The 27,496-nt window shown below is 36.5% G+C and overlaps 1 protein-coding gene across 4 annotated transcripts in view; it reads left to right on the plus strand.

Moving 5' to 3' along the window:
• The window catches only part of LOC122105645 (amyloid beta precursor protein), a 211,365-nt gene that overhangs the window by 135,674 nt on the left and 48,195 nt on the right, over positions 1-27,496 (plus strand). For all 4 annotated transcript variants that reach the window (XM_042676972.1, XM_042676973.1, XM_042676970.1 and 1 more), the window contains 3 exons: positions 6,992-7,125; positions 12,928-13,002; positions 13,713-13,871. In XM_042676972.1, coding sequence (XP_042532906.1) covers positions 6,992-7,125; positions 12,928-13,002; positions 13,713-13,871 — 368 coding nt within the window. The remainder of the gene's footprint in view (positions 1-6,991; positions 7,126-12,927; positions 13,003-13,712; positions 13,872-27,496) is intronic.

Here is a 27,496-nt window from a genome sequence, read left to right on the forward strand (position 1 = left end):
AGTGTCTTTGTTCTTGATAATTTGTTTCGCAGAGTTCTTTGATGGGAAAAAGTCCATTTTACTCACATTCTGAAAATATTGCAAGTTTTATCTTATTTTGAAGTAATTTCCTTTTAAGTAATAAAGTCTTCCTGGGGGAACTATAAGTATTAGAATGCATCTCTGGCAGAGTGTCCCCAGTGATGGTAGTTTATATCATAACAGGAGCATCTAATACAGGAGCGAGTTTAATTAAGAAAACAAACCCATTCCCCACCACGGTGAGAAAGGCCGATGGTAGGAAAGCATTGCAGAAATGGAAGTATTGTTACAGCACTGCTGTATTTTTATTACAGTATAAATGAGCCCTCAAACATATGAGAAAGCCATTTTCCCATAGTGTTCAACTGTGGGAGACATTTTACTGTGAGAGAAAAAGACGTCCATATTCTTTTCACTTGCAAGGGTGGGGTGTGAGACTCTCATGAGAGCCACCGTAGGCTCAGCCATCCTTGTCTTTTGTCTTCTACTCTTACAAAGTTTTGTTGTTCTGCTTTGGTCCTGTAGCTAGCTGGTGCTGATCCTTTCAAACCACGTGGTATCAACACCTTCTGGCTTCATAGCCATGCATGAGCTGCCTCTTTTTTTTTTCTCTGCCTCTTCCTGGCTTATGTGTGATCACATTGGTCTCTATTGCTCATTCTGGAGTTTGCCAGACATTTTTACCTCTTAAGGCTCCTTTGTTAATTTCTGCCATGTTCCTTTGGCAATTAACTGAGAATTATTCACATACAACCTTTGCAATTAAGGCCCTGGCCTGGAACTCTCCTCATAGCTGTAGTATATCTTCTCCTTGCCTTCTTACCATACCTTTGTCCTCCTTAACCCTTATTTTTTCTCTCTTGTTATCCAAGATACTAATCATATACTGTTTCTTCTTGTTTATCTATTATTCATATGTGTATGTGTGACTGTATGAGTGTTTTCATTATGTATATTAACACCACTTGGCAAGCGTCTCATTGGTTTTACCCTTATGTGTCACATGCAGTACGACCTATAACATTGATAGGATGAAGCTCTCTTGTCTACAGGAGAGCTCCTGCTCCAACTTCTCCTATACTTCTGACTTCCCTGTTGTGTTAGCCAGCTTTCCATTGCTGTAACACAATACTAGGTGGGAAAAGAACTTAAAATCATAAATACTTATTTTGGTTCACATTTAGAGAGGTTTCAGTTCATTATCCCATTACTTCTAGGCTATAGTGATATAAAATGTTATGACTAGGGGCAAGCCAGGCACTATTGGCTTACACCTGTAATCCAGCTACTTAAGGCTGAGAGCTGGGAATTGAGGTTCAAAGCCAGACCAGGTAGAAAAATCTGTGAGACTTAACTGAAATTAACCAGCAAAAAGCAGGAGTGGAGGTATGATTTAAGTGGTAGAACACCAGCCTTGAGCTAAAATGCCAAGTAATAAACCAGGCATTTTTACCTTGTAATCCTAGCTACTCAGGAGGCTGCGATCTGGAGATCTTGGTTTGAAGCTATCCTGGGCAGGAATATCCATGAGACTCTTCCATCAATTAATCATCAAAAGGCTGAAAGTAGAGCTATAGCTCAAGTGATATAGTGCTAGCCTTGAGCACAATAAAAGCTCAAGGACAGCATGCAGGCACTGAGTTCAAGCCCCAGGACCAGCACACCAAAAAGAAAAAATAAAACAATTGAATAGGAACATGTAGTGGAACAATTCTGTTTACCCCAAGGTAATCAGGAAGCCAAGAGAAACAAAAACAAAGGGAAAAAAGATGTAGAAAGACCTGTGTTTCTATAGGGATACAGGTGGACCCATTGCAACAATAAGATGTACAAGACATTATGTAGAAAAATGAACTTTACAACTTTGGCGTGGGGTGGGGAATGGGAAAGGATGGTAAGGAGAAACAAAGGAGGAGGCAACAATGCTTGATAAGAAATGTGCTCATTACCTTACCCATGTAATTGTAACCCCTCTGTACGATATTTTCACAATAAAAAAGATGTAGAAAGAGAAGAAGGAGAGGGGGGGCAGGGGACAGAATATATCATTCAAAGACACACTCAGTGACTTAACGGTGCCCCACTTCATGAACTTTCCAACACCTTCCTTCCTGTAGTGCCACCACGAAGCTTTCCATATCAGATCCTTTAGGGATGTTCCAGATCCAAACTATGATACCAGAAATTTAGAGAACAAGGAAGATAGACAAAAGGTAGGTAGGTAGGTGGTAGTTTGGATGGATGGATGGATGGATAGGTAGGTAGATAGATAGATAGATAGATAGATAGATAGATAGATAGATAGATAGATAGATAGATAGATAGATAGAATAATCATGCATGATATCCACATTTAGAATGTTCACCTCAAGGCAACATAGTGTGCTATAAGTTGGAACTGGACTTCTGTTGCATCGTAAGCCAGAAGGTCATTGAAAAAGTTAAAAGATCACATGTATGTTTTTAGTAGTGTTAGTAATGAATGATTAGCCATCTAGAAGTCAAAACCTGGAGCCAAGGGCATTTAACTCTTGAGAGACTGATTTTCTATGGAAAGGTGGAGAGATGATGCCAGCTTGTTTGTAGAAGGCAGAGGTGAACGTTTATGGAGTAGGGTTCTCAGACTAAAAAGTCATCAGTGTAGTAGCTCTAGGGGATCTTTTGTTTGACCCCTGTGTCATAATCCTACTTCTCTTGTAGCTTATTTAACAGACAGAATTCAGGACAGAGCAGTTCTTTGATATGAAATAGGCCTACACATAATATAATAAACTATGGTTTTTCATATTATTATGTTATTCAATGCCTTGGACATATAAATGGACCGATTCCTCACTGTTCAGAAAATTAAATTTATAGACCTTTTATGGTCTCACTAATCCCAATTTCACACGCTGGCATATTACGCTAAAGTGTTCTCTGGAGGTTTAAGAAACAATAATGTCAGCTCTCCTAAAGCCCGTTGAATTCCACTTTTGAAGTAGTTACAGTGACCTGTGATTCTAGTGACCTGTGAGACACAGCTTCCTATCCTAGTGCCCTGGATGGAGCCTAGCGTCCTTGAGCCACTTCCTTCCTCAAAGGAAATGCCTCTGGCTTTTTTTTTCATGCCCTTACTTCCCACTATGTTAGTAATAGCTGCCATGGGCTTTATCACAATAGGAAATATATCCTGGGAACATAATGGCTTTAAAATGTTGGGAAAGGAGAAGCAGAATCCCAACTCTCTAGATTGCTCCTAAAAAATATTTTTCCCTTCTTTCCACCACTCACACAGTAAATTATAATAAAATATTGTTATATATTTTATTACATAGTTTCATTGTTCTCTTTTGACTAAAGAATTAGTTTGCCATGAATAAGATCTGATTTATATGAACATAGGGCAGTTTTATGCACTCTTACTAATTGAGGGTTGATATTCATGACTAGAAAGGTTAAGCTAAATATTTAAGAGAAAACTACCTTTGAACTACTCAACTCTAGTTTGTAACTGGGACCCTTAAGAAAGACTTGCTTGAAAAGAGATTATATTTTTATCCAGGGAATTATGGCTTTATGTGTGGGTTAAGGGATAGATAGATAGATACATACATAGATAGATAGATTTGTTATAAGGAAAGTATTGACTCAGATGATAAGAATAGAAGTTAGTAAGTCTCATGGTCTATCTTTGGTGAAATAGGGACCCAATAAAGCCAGTGGTATAATGTAGTACAAATGTAAAGAACTGAGAATGAGGGAAGCCTTAAAAAGTGAGAATACCAGTCTTAAGACAGAAGAAAACTATCCCAATGCAGCCCAGCAGGAAGGAAGAAAAAAATACTCATTCCTCCTCAGACTTTGATTTCTAATCAGGGCCTTGATAGATTGGATACGTTGGAAAAGACAGCCTACTTTACTAAGTTTGCAGATCTAAGTGTCACTCTCCTCCAGAAACAGCTCCCTGCCTCATAAATATCCTGGGTACCCTGTAGTCCAGTCAAGTTGTAACAAAAATTAACTCTCACAGAAATATATCGGGATAAATGGAATGAGCTGGTAATATACTATGAAAAATGCTAGAATATTTCTGTATTTTTAGAAGGATGGATTTGATTCTTGAATTAGTCCTAACAATAGCAAACATACTTCAGATGCTTATTTCTTGATTATTCTTTTATTCTTGGTAATACAAAGTAACATTTCAATTTAAGCCAATGAAATTATAGTGGTTTAGATTATGGCATTTTTATTTCTTGTCCATTAGGTAGTAAGCAATATTTATAAACTATAAGAACTGGAAAAAAAAGTATAAAATACTTTGTACTTAATGTAATGTAAGAGCTATGCTATGTGTAAGGCTGCAGCCAGATGGCTATCTTTCCATTGTCGTCACTTGTTTAAAATGTAAAACACAAGTTGCCTTATTATATCATTCTGTTGGATTGTATTCCACCAAAAGAATGCTTTTGCGGCTAAGTGCTGGTGGCTCATGCCTGTAATCCTAGCTACTCAGGAGGCTGAGATCTGAGGATTGAAGCCAGCCCTGGCAGGAAAGGCCATGAGACTCTTTATCTCCAATAAACCACTCAGAAAACCAGAAGTGGCGCTGTGGCTCAAGTGCTAGAGCACTAGCCTTGAACTGAAGAGCTGAGGGACAGCGCCCAGGCTCAGAGTACAAGCACCAGGACTGACAAAAAAAAAAAAAGAATGTTTTTGTGTTATTTTTGAGTTTTACTTGTTCTCATTTGTATTCTACCAAAAAACAGTTGAGAAAAATAATTAAATCCATAGGAAACAAATTTAAAATGATAAGTACTACCTTCAGTTCAGGGTGGAAAAAATGATTGAGTAAAAAAATACTAGCATATAAACTTGCTTGATGTATGCAAGCAAATACCTTTGAAATTTTCCTGCTATGAAAAAATTTCAAACTGGGGTATATTTTTCAATCTTTCAAGTTAACTTATTCCACTGATTTTAATATTTCATGTGGGTTGTACATACAACTTTTATTTAAGAATGAATGTGTACATATTACTTTTCTTCCTACATATTGCTCTTCATGGTCTTGTATATAATTCGTTTTAAATGGATTTGAAAATAAAAGTAACTGAATAGTTGGGTTTGCCTATGGTTAGCTTGAGCAATAAGATTTTAATAATATGCAATAAACAGGAAATGGATGGGGTACTAATTGTATGAAGTGCCCTGTGTGATACCCTTTGGCTTAACTTACCCATAGTGTGGCATCATCTTTTCCCTGTCACCTTGTACGAGGTGTTGTCTCCATTTGACAAAGCGTACAGATTGCTAACGTTTCCCTGAGTCCCAGCTGGCCTAAAATAAGAACTGAGATGCAAATCCAGCTATGCCTATTGTTAAGCTGGGCATGATCCTTTCTTCCTTCTCCCCTTTGATGTCAGGGTCAGTTGGAATGCCATTTTCTCTTTTTTTTGGTGGGGAGGGGGGGGTCCAGTTGTGGGCCTGAACTCTGGGCCTGGGCGCTGTCCCTCAGCTCTTCAGCTCAAGGCTAGCGCTCTACCACTTGAGCCACAGTGCCATTTCTGGCTTTTTTCTTTTTGCTTATGTGGTGCTGAGGAATCGAACCCAGGGCCTCAGGCATGCAAGGCAAGCGCTCTACCACTGAGCCACCTTCCCAGCCCCATATTCTCTTTTTTTTACATAGACAATGGGAACAACTCTAATAAGTGGTTCCTTCCCCCCTCCTTCTACTTGAACTCAACATATGGAAACATCTGTTACTTTTATATTTTTGAGAAATGTTGAATCAATGATATAGAAGGCAGGAAATCAGAATGATGTGTCTCTTTAAAATTAAATGTATTGCTATTTAGCCAAAAAAAAATGCCTATGGTTTCATTTAATGCCTTGAAGTCTTTGGATTAAAATTCCAGATATTTGTCTTAACCATGAACAAAATACAGATAACTTGAGACTTTGGTTGATAAAGTGCCTCAGCCATAAGTTCTTCTCATTCAATGCCTGGGTGAGATATCACATCCCAAGGATAAGACTTAAGTAATTAGATAAGAAGAGTGAAGAGAGTATTGAGCACTGACATTATTTCAGTAATCTTTTGAATAAAGTACTTAAATTGATTTGGCCTAAGCAGATAATGAAAGCATTTGGGAGGAAAAATGTATTCTTTAATTTTAAATCACTTCTGCTTTTTCCCTCTTTTTAAGCTTATAAAATACTTTGAATTCTTCCCAATTACTAATCTTTCGGAAAACTATAGGAGTATCATATTTTACTACTCAGGTAACAGTTTTGATTTATAAGTATTCAGCCATGTAAGTTGCAATGCACATGTTTCTTAGCATTATTGAATTTAAAATAGTAATCACTTTATTTTTGACATGTAGAATAATGGATTGTAGATTGTTGACAAATTTGTGAAGGCAGAAGGTGATTTGTGATTTCAAAATTATATTTATTGACATTTATATTTCTGTTTTGTAGTATTTCAGATACTCCTCTGAAAGGCTACTTTGTAATTAAGCTATCTAAAAGACATCACACAGAATTTATATTTATGTCAGAGGTATTGTTTATTCAGCAGTAGCTTGTCTTTCAAATTTCTTTGCTCTCTGCAGGAATCCTAATGTATGATATTGTTGACACCATTTACTTTCAAGATGACAGAAACAGTAATCTAGCAGAACATATGGATATGGGAAACATGGCCAAATTAAGCACCAACACCTCAATGCATGCCTGTTTGGCAGAGTCTCATAATGCTCTCATTGTGGAATGGGCTGTTTTAGATTTGCTGATGACCCACCACTAGGATGGGGTAAAACCCATCCTTACTGTGATTCAGGGTGTCTGATAGTATTCTTCTGAACTTCATTTAACATCTTGTGGTGTGCCTTTAACTAAACTCTCTGTCCTGAGAAGTAACTGAAAATGCGGCTTTCTGGATGTTGTTTGTATTCTCAAACCTGCTTCCTTCTACTTACAGTTCCTACCACAGCTGCCAGCACTCCTGATGCTGTTGACAAGTATCTGGAGACACCAGGTGATGAGAATGAGCATGCCCATTTCCAGAAAGCCAAAGAGAGGCTAGAGGCCAAGCACCGAGAGAGAATGTCGCAGGTAAGTCTAATTCCTCTGTCCATGCTATGATATCCAGACTCTGGGTTCACTTCTGCCTCAGTCTCCCAAGGGCTCCAGTGGTTTTATCCACCCTTTTTAAAGAGAGAAAACATTTAACTTGTAATTGATTTTTTTCAGTGAGGATACCCATTCTGAGGTTTTGCATAACCATACTACCTCAGAAAGCCCAAGTATAACAGGTATGGGAGTTTTGTAACATAGATTAATTGTCTACAACATTCTCTCATGTGAAGCAAAGTGGTCAGGGATGATGGACATGTCAGTTTGTTTCACGAAAGTGATTTACTTCACATATGTATGTATCCCATGGTATACTATGTGGCTTAAATACCCACAGTAAGATTTATTTAAAGAAGAGAAAGGTACTCCATTTTATTACATTGCATATACTTAGCATCTGTAACCACCGTGTTAGAAATTAAAATCCATTAAATTGTATTTCTTCAATGTAATCATTACCTGACTTATGAAACTGTAACCCTTCTATACATCACCTTTATAAGAAGTTTCTAAAAAAAGAAAAAATGATCTTTTTAAAGAAAGTATTTCTGTATTAAATACTAGCTATAACCTTGAACCCACCCTTTCTTATAAAGAGAATCTAATAATAATAAAATAAATAAAAACTGCAAAAAAAAGGGAATCTATAGAACGTTTAAATGGTAGAATGGAATATACCTAGCTTGCTGAAAAGATAGAAACAAAATGAGCTCTAGAGTTTAAGCTCATATAGTGAGTTCCATATGGTCTAGCAACAAGCTAGACCATATCTATAGACAGACTAACAGACAACAGATGGATAGATGGAGAATGAAGGGTTAGATGGAGGATGGATGAATGGAGCAGTAGTGATCATTGCATCTCATCTTGTCCTATACGTGATTGACAGTAGACTCAATCCTCAAGAAATGGTCTTCTACTCGAACACAAAGCAATGTCATGTTGAAAACACAGAGATGATGTTTGCAACACAAGTATTTCTTAATCCCAACCCAGGACTCTCTACAGTATACTACACACTGTAAGCCTTATTTTTCTTTTAGCAGATTTTTTTTATTAAATCATAAAAGCACTTGTGCCTGAAACATAGTTCATCTAGATAGAACATCAGCTACAATTTAAGCTATATCTACTGCCAGACAGTGGATGTTGTGTTAAGGTTTGATAATGGGGAAAGTTTTAGCCCTTTCTCAGCAGTCTCATTCAGTCACTCATTCAACAAATATATATTACTTGCCAGTCACTTTTCTCACTTGTGTTCTACAAAGTTAAATGTGAAGAAAGTATAAAAAGAATCATAAGTGCATGAAAAAAGCATTCATCATTTTAGTGTTAGTATTCTTTGATATAAATTAGTTGTGACAAATTTGTCATATTTTAGCATAGACAATGTGGTGGTTTTGTAGACATAAACCACTGATCTTGGATCAGTCTTCTGTATGTTTTCTAAGTGCTGTGTATTTCCTAAAATTAAGTCTGGCACTCTACCACTTGAGACACATCTGCACTTCCAGGAAATATGTGTTTTATAGACATTTCTGTCCATGCTGGCTTCAAACCTCAATCCCCAGATCTCAGTATTCTGAACTAGGATTATTAGTGGAAGCCATCAGCACCCTGCTAAAATTAAGCCTTTAGTGGGATATTGGTCATGTCTTTTTCTTTTGTGTATTTTCTGATCTGGGGCCATACTGGCAGTGCCTCCTGACCAAGGTTGATGTTTCCCATGTGGGCCTTTGTATCCTGGTACATGACTTTCTTTGGAAGCCATGAAACCGACTTACTTGTCAGTGGGAGTCATCTTATCTACTGGCCTCCTCATTCCTGAATAGTAATAAAACCTACTTTTTAAAACATAGAACTAGTCAAATTACTTAAAAGGCACAACACAACTAATATTTCTAAAAATATGGCTAACCATAGTACTTAGATTACTTTAGAAAAATACCATAAAGAGAAAAGCTTTTATTATCATAATACTTGGGCTTCTGGAATATAATGTGCAATTCTTGCCCATAATGAAAACCTAAAAGCAAATTGAATTAGCAAACTGGCTCAAATGAAATCATGGGTCTTCACCTGAAACTTAATTCCTTTGAGAATGAGCTTTTTCATTAGGGGAATCACAGGCAGGGTAATGATGAAGGAACTGTGGCAGGAGTGTGAATGGAAATTATTGCCACTGAGAAGTCATACTGTAAGCTTGAATCTTGTCTTACTGTTGGTTTTGTTTAAAGCTTTCAACATTTCTCATTGCTCTAAAACAAACAAAACAGTTCTGGTACATGAATTGCCCTGAAGTCTAAAAAGAAAAAAAATACATAGCAAAAATAAATGCTTTGCTGAAAACGTTTGTGCTCATTTATAAACCCAGCTACTCAGGAGAGGGAGGTAGGAGAATTTTGAATTAAAGTCAACCTGGTCAAAGTTATCACAAGACCTTATACTCAAAAACAAAAAGAACTGGGGGCCAAGCTCAAGTGGTAGAGTAAGTCCTGTGTTTAATCCCCTACCTCACATTTAAAAAACAAACACTAACTTTTAGCTCATTATTTTCTGTTCCCATCACTGCCCCTGCCCTCAGTCTTCCTAAGGTCTCTTCTGAAGCATCTGTTGTTCTTGAGGGGAGCTACTGCTCACCACATCTGGTGTTCCGTTTGCTCTTAGCCTTGATGTCTTCTAGACAGGTCTTCTCGTCTCATCCTCTCCTGTGCCCCACTTAACTCTCATGATGGACAAAGACTCTTTGCTCTTACCTCTGTTTAATGCTAAATATTTGTTCTCTATTTTTAATAATTTTTAGACATATATATCTTGTCTCTTCAGTTAGATTGTAACTCATATAAGCTTACTAACCTTTCATTTTATTCTCGGACCCACCTAGTCATTTAAAATAAAAAAACAAGTTAACCCATAGGTTATTTTTGTCACATTTCAGAAAACAAATTTTAAGCACTATTATTAGTTTCTAATATGATAGATTGATGAAATAGGAATATCATTTTGACCTATCTGTTTAACCCATGACTTAGTTCATATGTTTGTAAATTGATTTTTTCATTTTGATTTTTCATCATTAGATATAACTGACATGTTATCCTAGGACAAGAAAGGCCATCTGCTAAGATTTTAGTATCAAAGAAAAGGGAGACACTTGAACTAACATTTATCTTCATAATCTCTAGTGCTGATTTGTGGGGACTTTTTGACTTTGAACTTGTCTACCTCTTAAGTCTCTATTTAGTAGTACCCATTTTCTCTGCATGAAATGGCCAAGTCTTTGAAGATCCATAAATCCAGATGAAATTGATACCTTTGTGCACGGGGAGGAAAATGACTTGATATGTCTGTGTAGAGCAACCACATGTCTAGCTAGACCCTAAGAATTTAAAATCCATAAAATTTGGGAGAGGGGAGGGTATTGCTTGATTTTCTTTAGTGCAGTTTTTGTTATTGTTTTCTTACAGAGGAGTTAAGAAATTTTGGTATTTTGTTGATGATGTTGGACTAGAAACCTGTAGATTTGGGTTGCTGTGTGTTGCGACTAGCATCAAATAGATACAAATAAGCATCCAAACAGAGTAAAGAAGTTCTTTCATTACTTATGTTTTGACACTCATAATAGGTACTTAAGATAAAGTCCTTCAAAATAAAAATTGACCATACTTCAAGATTTTTATTTTGAATATAATTAGTTCTTCTTCTGTCACTGAGTATAAATAAATTTAGCTTGCTAATAGAATTCCCATTTTGTAATGGCAGATTGAAGCAATAGAATAATTGGTTTATAACTTTCCTTCTCCATTTGTTACTCGTTACTTGAGCTCTTTAGCCTCAAGTAACAAAATGGGGATAAACTTGCCTAATCTCACAGTGTAGTTTAAGTAAGGAATCAATTAATTATGTTTTGTAAAGTACTTATATTCAACACTAATGGTAGTGCTATCTGTTATCAGTATACCACAGGAAAGCTCATAAGTCAAAGCCTAAAGTATGTGTGTTCATTTGCAGGGAATGGTCCTGAGTCTAGATATTTGTTTATTTCTGGGGATGCAATATACTGCAGAATTGTTCTGAAAAAAAAAAAAGAAAATCTGTCTTTGAGTTAATTTCTATAATAGCACTTATTTTTAATGCATTAGCTAAATAAATCTCCTTAATTTTTTCATGGATTTCCAATTCAAAACTGAGAGTCCCAAGTGCTTAATTTACAAGATGAGCTGATAAAAATGCACATGTAATGCAGGATATCAGTTTTCCACTTTCCAACAAAATGTTTGGTTTCTATCTCAAACTCATTTTGAGATTCCTTGCCTGAGGAATGCTCAGTGGAGTATCATCACTGTGAACATTCTTAATACAGGAAATTAAAATATTTTTACCGCAAGGCTTATCTCACCTATAAAACAGTGACAGTCTTCATATCCTCCTTGCCCACCGGTGCCCTTTATTAGCTTATGAAAACACCAACAGGACCTGCCTGGGATATAATATTTGTTTTGTATGTGTTCTGTTCTAGCTAATGGCAGTTTCATTGTGAACTTTGAGATTCTTCATGATATGCTGTTCAAGTACTAGAGAAACTTAATTCTATCTTATTTTCTCCATAATTTCACTAAACAAGAGCCCCTTAAACACAAAGTACACATAGTCCTTGGCATTGTCCAAAAGTTAATACTAATAAACAATACAATCTAATTAGAAACCCACATGATGAATGGATATGATTTTATAAGGCTATTTTTAATCTTGAAAGGTATAACAAAAATCAAAGTGTCAGATAAATATCTATTCAAAACAGGATTTTAGAGCGCAAATCTCAGGTTTTTTATACTTTGAAAGTATAAAAAGTATACAAATTCATATCTGATGCTTATTTGATCTCTCTTTTTCATTTTACTGATTTCAGGCATGTGTTCCACTTAAACTAATTTAATAGCTAGTATACGTGGAAAATAAAAGGCAGCCATAGGTGGTAAGAACTATTTTCTTTCTGGTATATATGCACAGCTGTAGACACCATGCATTCAAATGATGTGTAAGCCTCTCTCAAGAAATCTGAAAGAACATCAAGGGTGAAAGGAATGAGTTTTTTCCCAATGTATCAAATTTTCCTGGTTAGCCTACTTTAGGGTTTGGGTTTTTTTGTTGTTTTTGTTTTGTTTTGCTACCTGCTGAACATGACACTTTGTATTTTCTTAGAATTTCTGGAAGAATCTATACTAATCTTTGTTATTTGTGACTCAGGTTGGGGAACAGAAATTTTTAATTGCTCATTAGCTCTGTAGTGGGTGGATTTCAGGCAACAGAGTTTTCCTTTGTCCTATTTGCTTCTTTATGGTATTGTATTCAAGACATACATATAAATTTTCCTATTTGCTTTGGTCTCTATGATAAAAGATACACTTTGAAATTTTGACTTATCTTCATAAAAAACTGAAACTAACGTGTTTAGTTTATTTGGGGGATAAGTTGGTGTCTTTAGGAATACTTGGTATTTATTTACATCAAGTAAAATAGATTCCATGCATTTGTTGAGGAATAAAAATAGAAGACAAACCTGTTTCAAAATGCCACAGCCCTATAATAATCAATATGAACATTAGTTTTCAATAGACAGCTATGATAAATTATAGTCTTACGGAAAGTCAAGTATTATCACATAGAAAATGGTCTGTGATACCTTGTTTAATGTTTACTATGACAAAAGTTGAAGAAAAATACTATAATCCATTGGACAGATTGTTGATTTCAATTCAAATGCTTTGTCATTTTCTTTAGGTCATGAGGGAATGGGAAGAAGCTGAACGCCAAGCAAAGAACTTGCCGAAGGCTGACAAGAAGGCCGTCATCCAGGTAAGATTCTGAGCCCATTCCTTCTCTACCAAACAGCTCATGCCCACAACTCATGCTTAATGTGGCCCTCCCTATTCCCCAGCATCCTCTGGGAAATCACGCATGGTATATTCCCATGAACTTGAACTCTTCCCAGTCATTGTCTAGTAAATGAGGAGTCTTAATGCTGTCTTATTTTAGCTTCAGGTCCTTTCAAATTATGGTTAATTTCCATAGAAGTCATTGTCACTTGAAATGTACTTTTTGTTAACAGTACATCTTTTAGGATGCCTAGTACTTTTCATTTAGGACAAATTAGGTTCGAATATGAATTTTGGACTGAAACCAGACTTCAAATTAACTTGCACGAAGAAATTATCACTTGTTCAATAAGTACTTGGAATAAGATAGGAAATTTTTTTCTCCAGTACTGGGACTTAAACTTGGAGCCTGGGTGCTGACCTTTATCTTTTATGCTTATCCCTTGAAACACAACTTTGCTTCTCAATTTGTATTTATTTATTTATTTATTTGTGGTAAGTTGGAAATAAGAGTCTCATGGACTTTCCTGCCAGGGCTGACTTTGAATCACAATCTTTAGATGTCTGTAGTCTCTAGGATAGTTTAACAGTTGGTTTATTACATGAAGAAAAATGAAATGCATTATTTCTTTTGAAAGACTGGTTGACTGACCACCCTCCCTGTTGCTAACTGGTATGTTTCCATGGCAGCATTTCCAGGAGAAAGTGGAATCCCTGGAGCAAGAAGCAGCCAATGAGAGACAGCAGCTGGTGGAGACACACATGGCCAGAGTAGAGGCTATGATCAATGACCGCCGCCGCCTGGCCCTGGACAACTACCTTACTGCTCTGCAGGCCGTGCCTCCACGGGTAGGATTTCTCACTTCAACCTTGTTTCGGGTCACAGCACAGACATTGAGGCTGGGCAGGGCAAGATTCTGGAGACTAGAGGCCATGTAAGAGAAATTAGGAGAGATGCTCTGAACACCGTATTTACAGGTATGGCTTCCGTCCATTCGTATTGAAGGTCCTAGAGTCACTGGACTGATTTCACAGAGCCATCTGAACTCTTCCACTCACTCTCCTTAGAGCTGGCAGACTGGCTTTCCCAGGAACTCAAAGTACAAGACTTGATTGAATATTCCTGAGGGGGTCACCGCTGATGATACTATTGAAAGTCTGATACACAAAAGCAGGAAGGGTGGCCCCACATCTCCAGGCTGCTGTGATAGATTGGTGGCTCATAAACAGCTAAACTTAATTCTCACAGTTTAACAAGACTTCACAGAGGCTGAGGAGTCCAGGATTGTAAACAACAGTGAGATTTGATGTCCGGAAGTGGATTTGAACCAGCTTTTTTAGTTCAACGATAGTCTCCCCACTAACCTCACATGCTGAGCAGACAAGTGAACTCTATGGGGCCTCCTTTAGAAGGGTATTAATCCTGTTCCAGAGGGTTCTACCCTCCTGACTTAAGTAATAGTGCCACATACCCATCTCCTATTGCCATCACATTCAACATTAGGTTTCAGTGTATGGATTTGGAGAATATTTGGATTTGTGACATAAGCATTCAGATGATGGCAAAAGATTTGCAATATACCCCAGTCCCTTTGTTACAAAAGTTGTGACTTGAGAAACAGAAATGTTGTTAGATGAGTTGGAGTAATTTTTGGTGCATATGTAGGAGCTAGATTGAAATTCAGGCACAATAGAGGTCTGGCTGGGAGAAAGGCTTGGCCAGGCATGATGTCACCAGTAAGTTTAGTTTACCTCTGGCTTGCCTTTTAATCAGGAATGTACATTTAGTGACATTATTGAAATCATATCTGAATCTATTGTATTGTTTTATGTTTTCTACTTATCTGATCTTTCTATGATTGTCCTTCATTGGGTAGTGAATTGTAATATTTTGTTCTTCAGTGTTTGCATGAGAATTTATAAAGTATTTTTAACTTACTGATACTCTACTCCAGAAGAGGCTCACAGTGGTGCTTGTATTAGGGCTCTAGATGCCTCACCGGAATTAGATAGTATATCCATTTGAAATTAAAATTTCAAGCTGGATTAGAAAGAACTATTTTATTAAAAAAAACAGATAGCTATTGATTCAAGGATTCCTGTTAAATTCTTACCTCATAATTACATAAATAATAAAAATAGTAAAAGTTAGGACTGTGTAGCCATGAGTCTGAAATCTGCCACATTTGGTACATTGCCATTTTTGTTTGAATACTGTTAGGTATTGCACTTAGCTCTGCCCTTTGGAATGTGTAAGAAAATTCTAAATCCTCACTTGAGGACTTTTATCCATTGCTTCTAGAAGACAAATCAACAGCTTCCCAGAGGTTTTCTGGAAAAGGTCACATCTTATAAGTGGAGCCATAAGGAAATATATTGGAGATACCCCCTATTTACTGGAAAATACAAAATGTTCAGTAAACATGACTTGAATATATGTGAATATATTTCAAAAATTTGTTGTAAATAACATTTTCTGTAGGTTCTCTAGCTGCTATCACTTTTTAGATACTTATTGTCTTAATTATGTGCCTGTGATTTTTAAGTCCTATGTAAGTGTGGACCTATATGTATTCCATATTTCCTTTTTTGTTAATTGTTTACCTATAGGCAAATTCACTAAGTGGCAATCCAAGAGTATATTTGCTCACATATATATATATATATTTCAAATACTACCCTTTCAAAATATTTATATTCGTCAGGAAATAAGAAGTAGCATGTTCAGATATCTTTGCACAGAGGATAAATTTTTCTGTGTGAAAGTATAGACCAGTCTTTAACATTTTTAGAATCCTACAAATATCTTTGGTTAGTCTAAGGTTTTTTTTTTTTCCTCTTTTTCTCCTCAACAAATTCCTCTCCTTAGTTTTATCACATATGGTTAACTTCTGTCATTTTTGGAGGCCTGTGAGTTACCAGCTCATCATTATTTCTTTTTGTTTTTTAATCATAATTTTTAACCAGCTCTCCATAGTTAGTACAGTGCTTCCTTCTATACCCTTATGAGGATTTCTTGTAAAGCTTCGCCCAGCTTTAATTAATAAGAGCTTAATACTCTCAGCTTGCTCCTCCTTAAGTGTCAGGGGGTCTTAAAAAAAAAAAAGACATGATCGTATTTCCTGATGGCTCAACATTCTCTGTAGTCTAAAGACAAATTAGACTTAGTATGGGATCTTCTATAGTTTAAAGACAGATAGGGATTTTTTTTTAATAAGTAAATAAAATTTGTTGTCAGACTTGGTCTTGAAAAACCTAGATCCCTAATTAATAAGTATTGAAATGTTTTAAAGGAGAAATAACTAGCCCTTTCTTTATAATTCTGAGATTTTGGTGTTTATAAATTTAGTCTTCATCTTGCTTTAGCATGATAGTTTGTATCCCAACTTCTTCAACTACTACAGGGAATTTTTCTATGAGACTGCATGTGTACATCTACTTACTAATCTTGTTTTGGTTTTTTCAGTGTCTCAATATGGCATCCATGTTATTCATGTAAAAATTTATTCCATGCTTGAATCTACTGCTTCATATGAGGCTCTCCGTATTTGAGCAAAATACTGCCTGTTTTCTATAGCATAAGCTCCCTGTCTATTCTCATTTCTGTATAGTTTTGCCAAGTGTTAAATGTTCCTATGATTCTTGAAAACTTTCATATAGAATTCTTCCATAGAACATTATTATGAGGCTATGATGTGAAGAGTATAGTTTTGGTCACCAAGTTGTGATTTTTCTTGAAAGGTGAGCAGTAGAGTGTTTAAAACATCTTACCATCAAATTTTGAATACGTAACCAAAGTCTAAAACTTAAAGACTTGTAAGTGAAACTAACTTTTAGAATTATAATTTATTATCCCGTACCTCAAGTGTTTATTTACCACTCACTATTTCATTTTTTAGTTGAGAGTTATATGAATTCATGAGCACATGGGTCTCATTAACTTGGAACTTTTAAGGACAAACCCAATAACAAATAGTGGGTGGAAAGAAAAAGAGAAGAATTAGCATTTATTTAACTAAGTCCTATAAAATATCCTAAGAGTGCCATTTCAATAAAGTATGACTTCCTCATGGCTTTGAATGTTTACTATAGTCACTAGATGGATTTTACTCAAAACAATGGGAAGTATATAACCATAGACACTTTTATATCTAATGTTTTAATAAAGTCAGTTAGATCTTGACTAGCTTGAAACCCCCCTCCCCCAGTCACTTCCTGATAAGTAGAAATAGGTCTTCATCAGATGCCATCAAAACCTACTAGGATGCTATGTTTGCATGAAGTTGACACATTTATGTACCAATTTCTGTATTAATTACCTGACTTTACCATTGTCTGCCCTAGGAATAAATAGCAAGAAATTCTTAGCTTACATTACACGTTAATACACCATACTCACACACAGAACATACACACATATTCATAACCCACATGGCATATACATATATGTTCACCCAGCACATATACATACGCACATTTTCACATCAGTTCCAGGGGGTTTGTTCATTTTGTGAAACTTAACCACACAACCTAAACAATCTGTAGGTAGATAGATTTCTAAGAACTATTATTTTTATTTTCTGTATATAAACACTTTCAAATAAAAACCCATGGAATTTGCAGTGTATCCAAACACTGTCTAGGTGTAGGAGGAGAAAAGGGGTCATTTATCCTTGAATTTATTAGCTAGCAAGAAAATACATGGAGCAGGACCACCAGAGTCAAGTAACTTTTCTCAAAACTATACTTTGTAAATCTCCTTAGAAAAATCAAGAATATGGCACAGTTGGCATTTTGTTGGATGCTGCAATTGTTTGACAAATCTTTCCAAGAGTCTCTGTTACTTTCAAATAGCTTTTGTTTACAAATTCTGTAGCGCTGTAGGCTTCTTCAGCTCTGCCTTCTGGGTTGCATGGAAAAGTTCATCTCTAAGAGCTTCAATATGTTTTACTGTTTGACCACACAATACTTGAAGACATTTAAATCAAAGTAATTTCCAGCCCTTCTGTGCTCTCAGATTTTAGCATTGTCTCTAAAGTATATGATAGTTTGTCCAAAAGCAAAACCTATTAAATTGGCTCAGGTGCTGAATTTCAGATTTTTGTGCTCTCTTCCCTGTTTATAGTCATGGTCGGTACAACCAAAATAAGTTATAACTGAGAACTAGCAATATATCCAGAAGGAAAATATATAAAACCTAACAAATTTGGCAAAAGGTAACTACCTTATGAGTAAGGATTTTTTGTGAGTGAGGATTATAACCACTCTTTTTTTCTACTTTTATAGTACTGTGTAAACACATGTATTTAATTCCCAAGTTTGCCATGATAAAACTTATAATCTAGGAGCAGATGACTTAATAAAGGAATTCTTCCTTCTCCATCTACAAATGGGGCCTCATTTTTCTACTCTTTACAATTGACAGCTTTCTTAGACATAATTGTAAAAGACAGAGGATTAATTCAAGGTTGAGATAAGACTGTTTAGGAAGAAAATGTCTTTATTCTCAGGAAGATAAAGATGATTGCAGTAGAATACAGAAAGGCTTTGGTGGCTGATCCTATTGGGAATTTGATCTGTGCCCAGCTAAGGAGGAAGCCAATGGGAAATGACTTCCTTCTTCTGGCTGCTGCTGGATTTTGATGAATGCAAAGCCAGAGTCAAAGGAGTTGCCTAGGTATTCCGGTAATAAATGTTAGGATAATTATTTGGCTGTATGCAGGGGACTTTGCCATGGACTAGTTTTCTAATCTATGAATGCTGTCAGGCACTGGTAACTCACATAATTCTAGCTACACAGGACTGTAGTTTGAACCCAGCCTGCTAACACAAATTTGAGAGCCTCTTACCTCCAGTTAACTAGCAGAAAGCCAGAACTAGAGACATAGCATAGCCCAATGGTATAGTGTCCACCATTAGTCAAAACAAAGCAAAACAAAAAAGCAAGAGCTCAAGACTCTGATTTCATTCTCCAGTAACAGCACAATTTGACAAATTTATTGCTATTTTCTCCATTGCTTTGTAAAAACTTTTGTGTTCAACCTATATGCAATTGCTTGCCTTCTGATATTCCTTTTAAACAACAAAAATAAGTTCTGTGTTGTTCTGAGGAAAACAATTGGATACATTTTGCAGTGTATTGCAAATCTTTTACTCAGCTCCTACTTTAAACAGGAAAGGAAGTTGATTCCAATTTTGGAAAGTTTGTTATATTTGGTTTCGTTATTTTGGTTTTGGTTTGCATTGGGTTTTTTTTGCTTTTGTTTTTCCAAATTATTCTTGCATCAGTTGAGAATGCATTTGAAATTTTGAGATCCAAAATCACACACACACACACACACACACACACACACACACACACACACACACACACACACACACACAACTGAAAGCATCCAATGAACTGGTCCAAGCACACACACACACACACACACACACACACACACACACACACACACACACACACACACACACACACACACAACTGAAAGCATCCAATGAACTGGTCCAAGAATAGCTTTAAACTTGTATACAGACATTTTGTACATTTTACATTATTTGTTTAAGATTTTCTGAAATCAAACTGTGAAAATAACAGACATGAACCTACTCATGAAAGCAGGAGAAAATTATCTTCTTTTTTCTTTTTTCTTGATGGATAAGTTGCTTCCCTAGTCATTGTTCTGGAAACCTCTAGGGTATAATTTAATGCTCTAGGAGGGGGTTTTCTGATTATATCCCTTGTGGCCTAGAAAGGTTAAGGTGTTCTCCCTGTATTGAGTCATTGCTTCTTTCTTGGCAGGATTCTACCCACTGCTTTCAGAAGCTCTAGATGGTCTGGTGACTCTCATCAGGAAGTGGTTTAAGGCACAAGTATCTGTTATAAGTTATGCTAAATAAAGCATAAAGCTACAAAGAGAAACGATAAGGCTGAATAGTTATATTCTGACATGGGTTCCAAACTGGTGAAGAAAAGACTATATTTTCAAATTCAGTTGGCACTGGGCAGTCTTCTTCACCAATACTCAATCATTCCAAGTTCCAGCAACATTATACTGAGATCTTGTGTAAAAGAACCAAATGGCTAAATCAATATATCTAAGTAGGGAAATTTATTTAATTTATATATATATATATATATATATATATTGTGTGTGTGTGAAAATACCATAAAGAGGGTTTACAATTACATGGGCAAGGTAATGAGTACATTTCTTATCAAGTATTGTTACCTCCTCCTTCTTTATTTCCTCTGCTATCCCTTTCCTCCCACCCCCCCCCCCCCAAACCCCTCCTCCCTCACTCCGGCCAAAGTTGTAAAGTAGATTTTTCAACACAACATCTTAAAGTACTACCTTTTACAAAAAATGACAGTGACATTTCCTTCCAAATGACAAACAGCAACCTGGTATCAAGATATAAAATGATGATAAATGTTTATCTCTTGGAATTGATGAAACAAATCTGATTGAAAGTAGTTTCAATATGCTGTGGATCCCATTAAGTAGTTTTCTTGGTTGAAATGCCAGTAGTTCAAACAACTTCCTGAAAGGACACTGGCACACTAAAGTGGGTAAGCTAGGTAGGTAGGTAGGTAGGTAGGTAGGTAGGTAGGTAGGTAGATAGATAGATAGGTAGGTAGGTAGGTAGGTAGGTAGGTAGGTAGGTAGGTAGGTAGGTAGATAGATTGATTTCATGACTTAAATATATGAAGCCTATTTTGTACTACTAAGTCTACTTGTGAAATTGTGTTTAACTCTAGGTCATTCATTATCCTAATTTGCAAACATTTATTAGCAGCCAGTGTATGCCAGGAACTGTGTGAGGAGGTAGAAATATGTCAAGCTCTTATTTCCCAAAGAGAAAATGGTTCATGTTTTAAAAATATAACTCCTGTTTCAATATCTTGACCAGATAATGTCTTGGCCATTATAGTCATTCTTTTTGAATAATTAAGTTTCCTCAAGCTCAGAGAGAAAAATAGTGCATGATTTCTCTCATATATGGAAACTAGATCTAATATACACTGGAACAGTAGAAATTATACAGGACTCAAGACGTTCACATACAGTGAGACCTAAGGAGGATATTCTTCGGAGAGGCACATAAAGATTCAAAATGTAAAAAATTTTTCTTTCGAATGATTTTTTAGTGGCAGTGTGATTCAGAGATGAATGTAGGAATAATTGAAAAGGGTGACATGAATCGTAAGCATATCTGATGTAATTACAGACTAAACACTTTTATAGAAACAACAATTACAAAAAGGATTAGATATAATTAGTCCCTCTGGGGCAGATTTGTTTTCTCTATTCTTCACTTAAAGTTTTAGATTAGCTATCCGGAGTAACTACATCATAGTATTAATACAGGCAGTATCTTAGCTATAAGAGGAAAAACAATGCTAGATTCAGAAATTTTAAACACTTGAAGGTGATTGAAATTATAAACACACATGAGAAAGAAGCATTTTTGTGATCATTGTTTGTACTATGAGCTTTCATATTATGACTTGACTTTCTAATCATCTGAATAATCATGTCTTAAAATGTGAGTGATATGGCAATATAATTAATAGCAGTTACTTTTAAAAGAGAATGTATTTTTATATTGTATTGAGATATTAAGTTTTTCAGTAAAAACCCAAGTACTTTTTTTTCTACTACTCCTATATGGACATATCTGATTCTTAATTAAAATTTAGAAAACTCATCTTTATCCTATAATAAAATAAATCTCCCTAGACAATCAAGATTACCTGTTTTTCTGAGATATGAATGATAGCTCTAGAAACAACTAGTTCAAAGTCTTAGGGAATTCTCTTTTGTGGATAAATGGTGTGGGGAAATTTTCTTTTTGAGAGATGCTTTCTTGGAGACCTGGTCTCATTCATATAGCCCAGACTGGTCTCCACTCATATCTTCCTTCTTCAGCCTAACAAGTATTGGGATTATGGAGGGATACTTCCTTGCTCAACCAGTTATTTTTTTATGTTTTCTTCTTTTTTTAAAATGAAATATACATGGAGTACATGCCAAAAGCAGAGATCTTTTGGGGAGTACTGGAGTTTTAATTTACAGCCTCACGATTGACAAAGCAGGTGCTTTACCACTTGATCCATTCTATAACTCCCATTGTAGATAGGGTTTTGTTTTAGACTCAGGCCAGCTTGGACTTTGAACATACTATTTGTGTTTTCACTTGTTACAAGATGACAGATATGAGCCACCACACCTAATCATTGTCTCAAATTGAATCTTTCATACTTTTTATGCCTGTACTAGCCTCCAATCAGGATCCTCCTAAGTACTTAGGATTGCAGGCTTGAGCCACATCAGGCTCAGCGATTGTTTTTTAGTGTAAAATAACTGAAAAATAATAATGAAAGTAGAGAAATGCTATCTGTTTTCCTGTCTTATCTAAAACTACATTTGCTGGCCAGGTACTGGTGACTCATGTTGCAATCCTAGCTACTCGGGATGAGATCTGAGGATTGTGGTTCAAAACTAGACAAGGCAGAAAAGTCATGGGCACTTATCTCTGACTAAGCATGGAAAAAGCTGAAAGTGAGACTGTGGCTCTATGTCCCTTTGCAGGAAAAGATCAGGGATGTGCCAAGGACCTTAATTCAAGAGTCAAGATCAGAGATAGAGATAGATAGATAGATAGATAGATAGATAGATAGATAGATAGATAGATAGATAGATGAAATTTTTATTTTCTAAGCCTGATTCCTCCAATCTGTTTACAAGGTCAGAGCAGCCAAACAAAAATGCTGCAATTCATTTATCAAGGGATATTTTTTAAAGTCTTCTGAATTATTGAAGGTCCCCAGGCTTTGCTTATTATGAAGTCAGTACTGGGAAGAAAAACTCATTGCTGTAGACACACAGCTCATGTCTGGCCATGCATGCACAGCAAGAAGATGCCAGCATCTTCTGAACCCGCCCCCCAAACTATGCAGGAGCCAAGCCTCTGGGATCCTCACAGCCTGCTGTGCTAATGTTTTGTTATCAAACTCTGGAGATTTTCTGGGGGAAGCTAGGAATATATTTCTGAAGCATATAAAAAAATGGCTGTACTAAATGAGATAAGCAGTTGAAAACATGTGAACCTATTCTTTGATTGTCCATCTTCATAGAAGATAAGGATGAATTCAGTACAAGAATCCATGGACAGCACAAAAGCCTAACTTGTAACTAATCTCTTGAATTATATTTTCCAGTGATCTTGAATTATTTTCCAGTGATAGAGGACATTCCTATCTTGTTATTTTCCCTCCTTACTTCTGTTTAAAAGAAAAAGCCAAACACTAAAACCCAAGGATAGAAAATAAACAAAGACTGAATAAACTAAATCTAAAACAAAGAGCTGGTAGTTGTCAAGGCACCAATGGTTCATACCTCTCAAGAGGTGGAGATCTTAGGATTATGGTTTAGAACTAGCCTGGTTAGAAAGGTTCATGAGTTTTTTTCCCCCCAATTTTAGGGCTTGAACTCAGGGGGCCTAGGCACTGTCCGTGAACTCCTTTGCTAAAGGCTAGCACTATACCACTTTGAGCCACAGCTCCACTTCTGGTTCTCAGGTGAATAATTGGATATAAGAGTCTCATGGACTTTCTTGCCCAGGCTGGCTTTGAACCACCATCCTCAGATCTCAGCTTCCTGAGTAGGATTACAGGCATGAGCCACCAGCAAGTTCATAAGATTCTTATCTTCGGTTAGCCAGCAAAACATGCCAGCAGAGGCATGACTCAATGGTAGAGTGCTATCCTTAAATAAAAAAGCTAAGGGACAGTGCCAAGGCCCTGAGTTCAAACCTTGGTATTGGCATGAAAAAAAGCTAATATTGTTGGGCTCAAATAATAGTACTGTAACCTCTCCTTAGCCAGTGTTTGATTTATCCATAGTTTTAGTTACCTGTGTTAATTATGGTCCAGAAACAACCCATTCATAAGTTTGAAATAACTTTTCTTACGATATGTAATTTTATTATTAGCTATTCTTCATGTTTTAGTGTGACTAATTCATAAATTGAACTTTATCCATAAGTATAGAGGTATAAGAAGAAACAGTCTATTTAGATCCATATTGTTTGAGATTTTCAGGCATCCACTGGGAGTCTTGAAAATAGGTACCCCACTCCCAGATTAATGAGACTCCTGTACTTGAGCTTATAAAAGTAGAAATTCTGGTAGGAACTTTACAGCACACTCTCCTTTCTCATCATCGGGTTTTCTTTGTCTAGTCTATCAGTTACTTTGAGAACTCCTTTGCTTGGTGCATGTTACAATTTCTTGAAAAGAAGTGTCTCATTGTATTCAAGAGAGGGGATGCTAGAGATGGGAGCTGGGCTGAACTCTTCTTGCCTCGGCATTGGCTAGCTGTATCAGTGAGGACAGCATGTGCCTCCCTTGGCCTCTGTGGGCCTCAGATCTCAGATGTAAGATGGAAAGGACACTTTCTCTCTACATATCACTGGGGTGATGCTTTCATGAATTACTGCCCATAAAACACATCATACACTCTGCTTCACAGAAAGCCATGGACTGTGGTTGCTCAAAGGAAAGAAGAGAGTAAAGTGGAGGGGAGGGCTGGGTAGAGGGAAGAATATACATAGTGTGGCTACAATGAACTTTTAAAACATTATATTGGGCCACACAATAAATTTTTCAATCATCAGGTCCTCTTCCTCTCCCTCTCCCTCTCCCTCACACTCTCCCTCTCCCTCTCTCTCTCCCTCTTCGTCTCCCTCTCTCCTTATTTCCCTCCCTTTCTTTCTCTCTCTCCCTCTCTCCCTCTCCCTCTCTCTCTCTCTCCCTCTCTCTCTCTCTCTCTCTCTCTCTCTCTCTCTCTCTCTCTCTCTGAAAGATGCTGCCATCTGAATTACATGGATGAAAATTTGAAGTTTTCAGGTTTATTTTCAAGTGAATATTATTAACATTGCAATTTACCAAATGGGAATATATACTCTTTGTGAACACAGTGGAAAAAGGGAAAAAAGAAGACCAGATATTCATTATCAGAAATGAAATTCCCTCATTCTCTAATTTAATACGTAGCTCAAGGCCAGTCTGGGGCACATGACACCTGGTACTCTCACTTATTGGCAAGGCTTTTTTCCAGGACAAAAAGACTTAGCCTTAGAGAAACAAGGGCTTGAAGGCATGCTTAGTGGTTGGTAGCTAATGGGTGGGGGGCGGGGGTTATGATTAAAAATAACCAATCTTTACAATTTTCATTGAAGTTTTTATTTGTATTCATAATAACAAAAATGCATTTTCTTCAAAATCATAAATCTGAGAGAGGGAGATAGAATAGAGCGGATTCAGAAAGCAAATTGAGTTGGTCAGCTATAACAGTGAGGGTTAGGAAACATATGGGGGAAGGGGTAAAATCCATCCAATTAGCAGCCACCCTTTCTCCCTCCGACACAGAAAAGATCCTAGTAAGGAAATTTTAGGCCTTGGTGCTTGATAACAAACTAGTGTCAAGGGTAACCTGATTACACAATCCTGCTGTATAAAATAGACCTCATTGTCAATAACTGTCAGCCTTTAATTTACAAATTAAGATTTGGAGTGTCTTTTAGTTTGTATAAGCTTATCAGCTTTTAAAAGGCATTGTGTAGATATAGCCCCTCGATGTTATTTCTTTTACTACTTGTGAGATTTGAAAGGTCATTCTCTGATTTTTTAGGTTCAACCAGACTTCAGAGTATAAGCAAGAATTATAATGACAGTTGCCAAAAGCTATATTTCAAGCTGTGATATGTTTCTTTCTTGGGAATGTAATAAAAACAGATTTCTTCTAGGGAAAAAGCGATAGGTCTGGCAGCTAAATGCAGATTTATTTTGTTTTTACTGTATGTTTTTGTTTGTTCCGTCACGTACAGGATCATGTGGCAGGCATAGAGTCAACAAGTACTGAGAGCCTGCTCTGGGTCAGCACCACTAATTGAGCTTCCAGTAGAAAAGCAAAGAATGAGACAAAATGGCTCCATGGATCTCACACTACAAACTGGAACCAGAATACCAATAAATTGACAGATTGTATTAAAGGCAATAATAGAGATTTGCATGACATTTCAGGATAGCACAGAGATAGGACAGCAATTTCTACCTGGAAAGTTAGAGAGAGGGTCTCCAAATTAAGGCACAAGGAGAGGCACAGCCCATAAAAAATGGATACCATAACAAAAAACGTTGTAAACCACCCTACACCTTCTTTATGAATAAACTCTGTACTATCCAACTGATTTCCAAGGTGCCTGTGACACACTGGTTAATAATACCTGGTATTTTCCTCCAAGATTTTCCTCCAAGACTTACTGTATTTTATAGGAATCTTCATAGCCGTCTTTATTGTTATTGTGAAGAAGAAATATGTGTCAGGCGCTGGAGGCTCATGCCTGTAATCCTGAGGATCCCAGATCGAAGCCTCCCTGGGCAGGAAAATCCATGAGACTCTTATCTCCATTAAACTACTCAGAAAAAGCAGAAGTGGTGCTGTAGCTCAAGTGATAGAGCAGAGCACTAGAGTTGAGCACAAAGAGACTCAGGGACCCAGAGTTCAAGCCCCCAGACTGGCAAAAAAAAAAAAAAAAGAAGAAGAAGCAGCAGCAGCAGCAGCAGCAATGTGTGTCTTTGCGATTCATTTCATAAGATCACATAGTAGAATGCATATAGCACTGGCATTATGAAGACAAAGGAAAGTTTTAACCTGTTTATTAGGATGAATGTTTTCACGTAAAACTGGAATAATAAAATAGAACCAATTAGAAAAACGATAGAAGCATTTGAGAAGTAACTTAATTGTTTATGAAAGCATTAGAATCTGATGGCTTAAAAAGAACACAATTAAATTTTAAAGTAAAATAACTACAGTTGAGTTGTGGCCTTCTAGAAAAAAAATAATGACTCAGAGCTGATCACTTCTTCCTTGGTCTACAAAAAAGTCATTATTAAATTGCCTGTTTTTCTTATTTCAAGTATTGCACATTGTAGGTTACTAATGACAGGATTATTGGTGCAGCAATATTTCTAGTCATAATAATATGCACATGGGAGCTAGGCATGGTGGCTAATGCCTATTATACATGATACATAGGAGTCTGAGATTAGGAAGATTACATTCCAGAACAGCCTGAGCCAAAAAATTAGAAAATAAAATGAGAGAAAAGTCAAAGAAACCCATTTAAATAGGGATACAGGTGGACCCATTGCAACAATGAGATGTATAAGTTGTTATGTCGAAAAACAAACTTTATAACTTTGGTGGGGGGGGAAGGATCGGGTGGGGGGGTGGGGGGGAGTATGGGAAAGGGAAGCAAAGGAGGAATCAACAATACTTAATAAGAAATGTACTCATTATCTCGCCCATGTAATTGTAACCCCTCTGTACAGGATTTTCACAATTAAAAAAAAAAAGTCAAAGAAACCCAAAATCTTAACATTAGCATCTAAGCAAAGGTAT

Source organism: Dipodomys spectabilis, unplaced genomic scaffold (genome assembly GCF_019054845.1).
Source record: "Dipodomys spectabilis isolate Male_0828 unplaced genomic scaffold, ASM1905484v1 ptg000032l, whole genome shotgun sequence".
Classification (NCBI taxonomy): Eukaryota; Metazoa; Chordata; class Mammalia; order Rodentia; family Heteromyidae; genus Dipodomys; species Dipodomys spectabilis.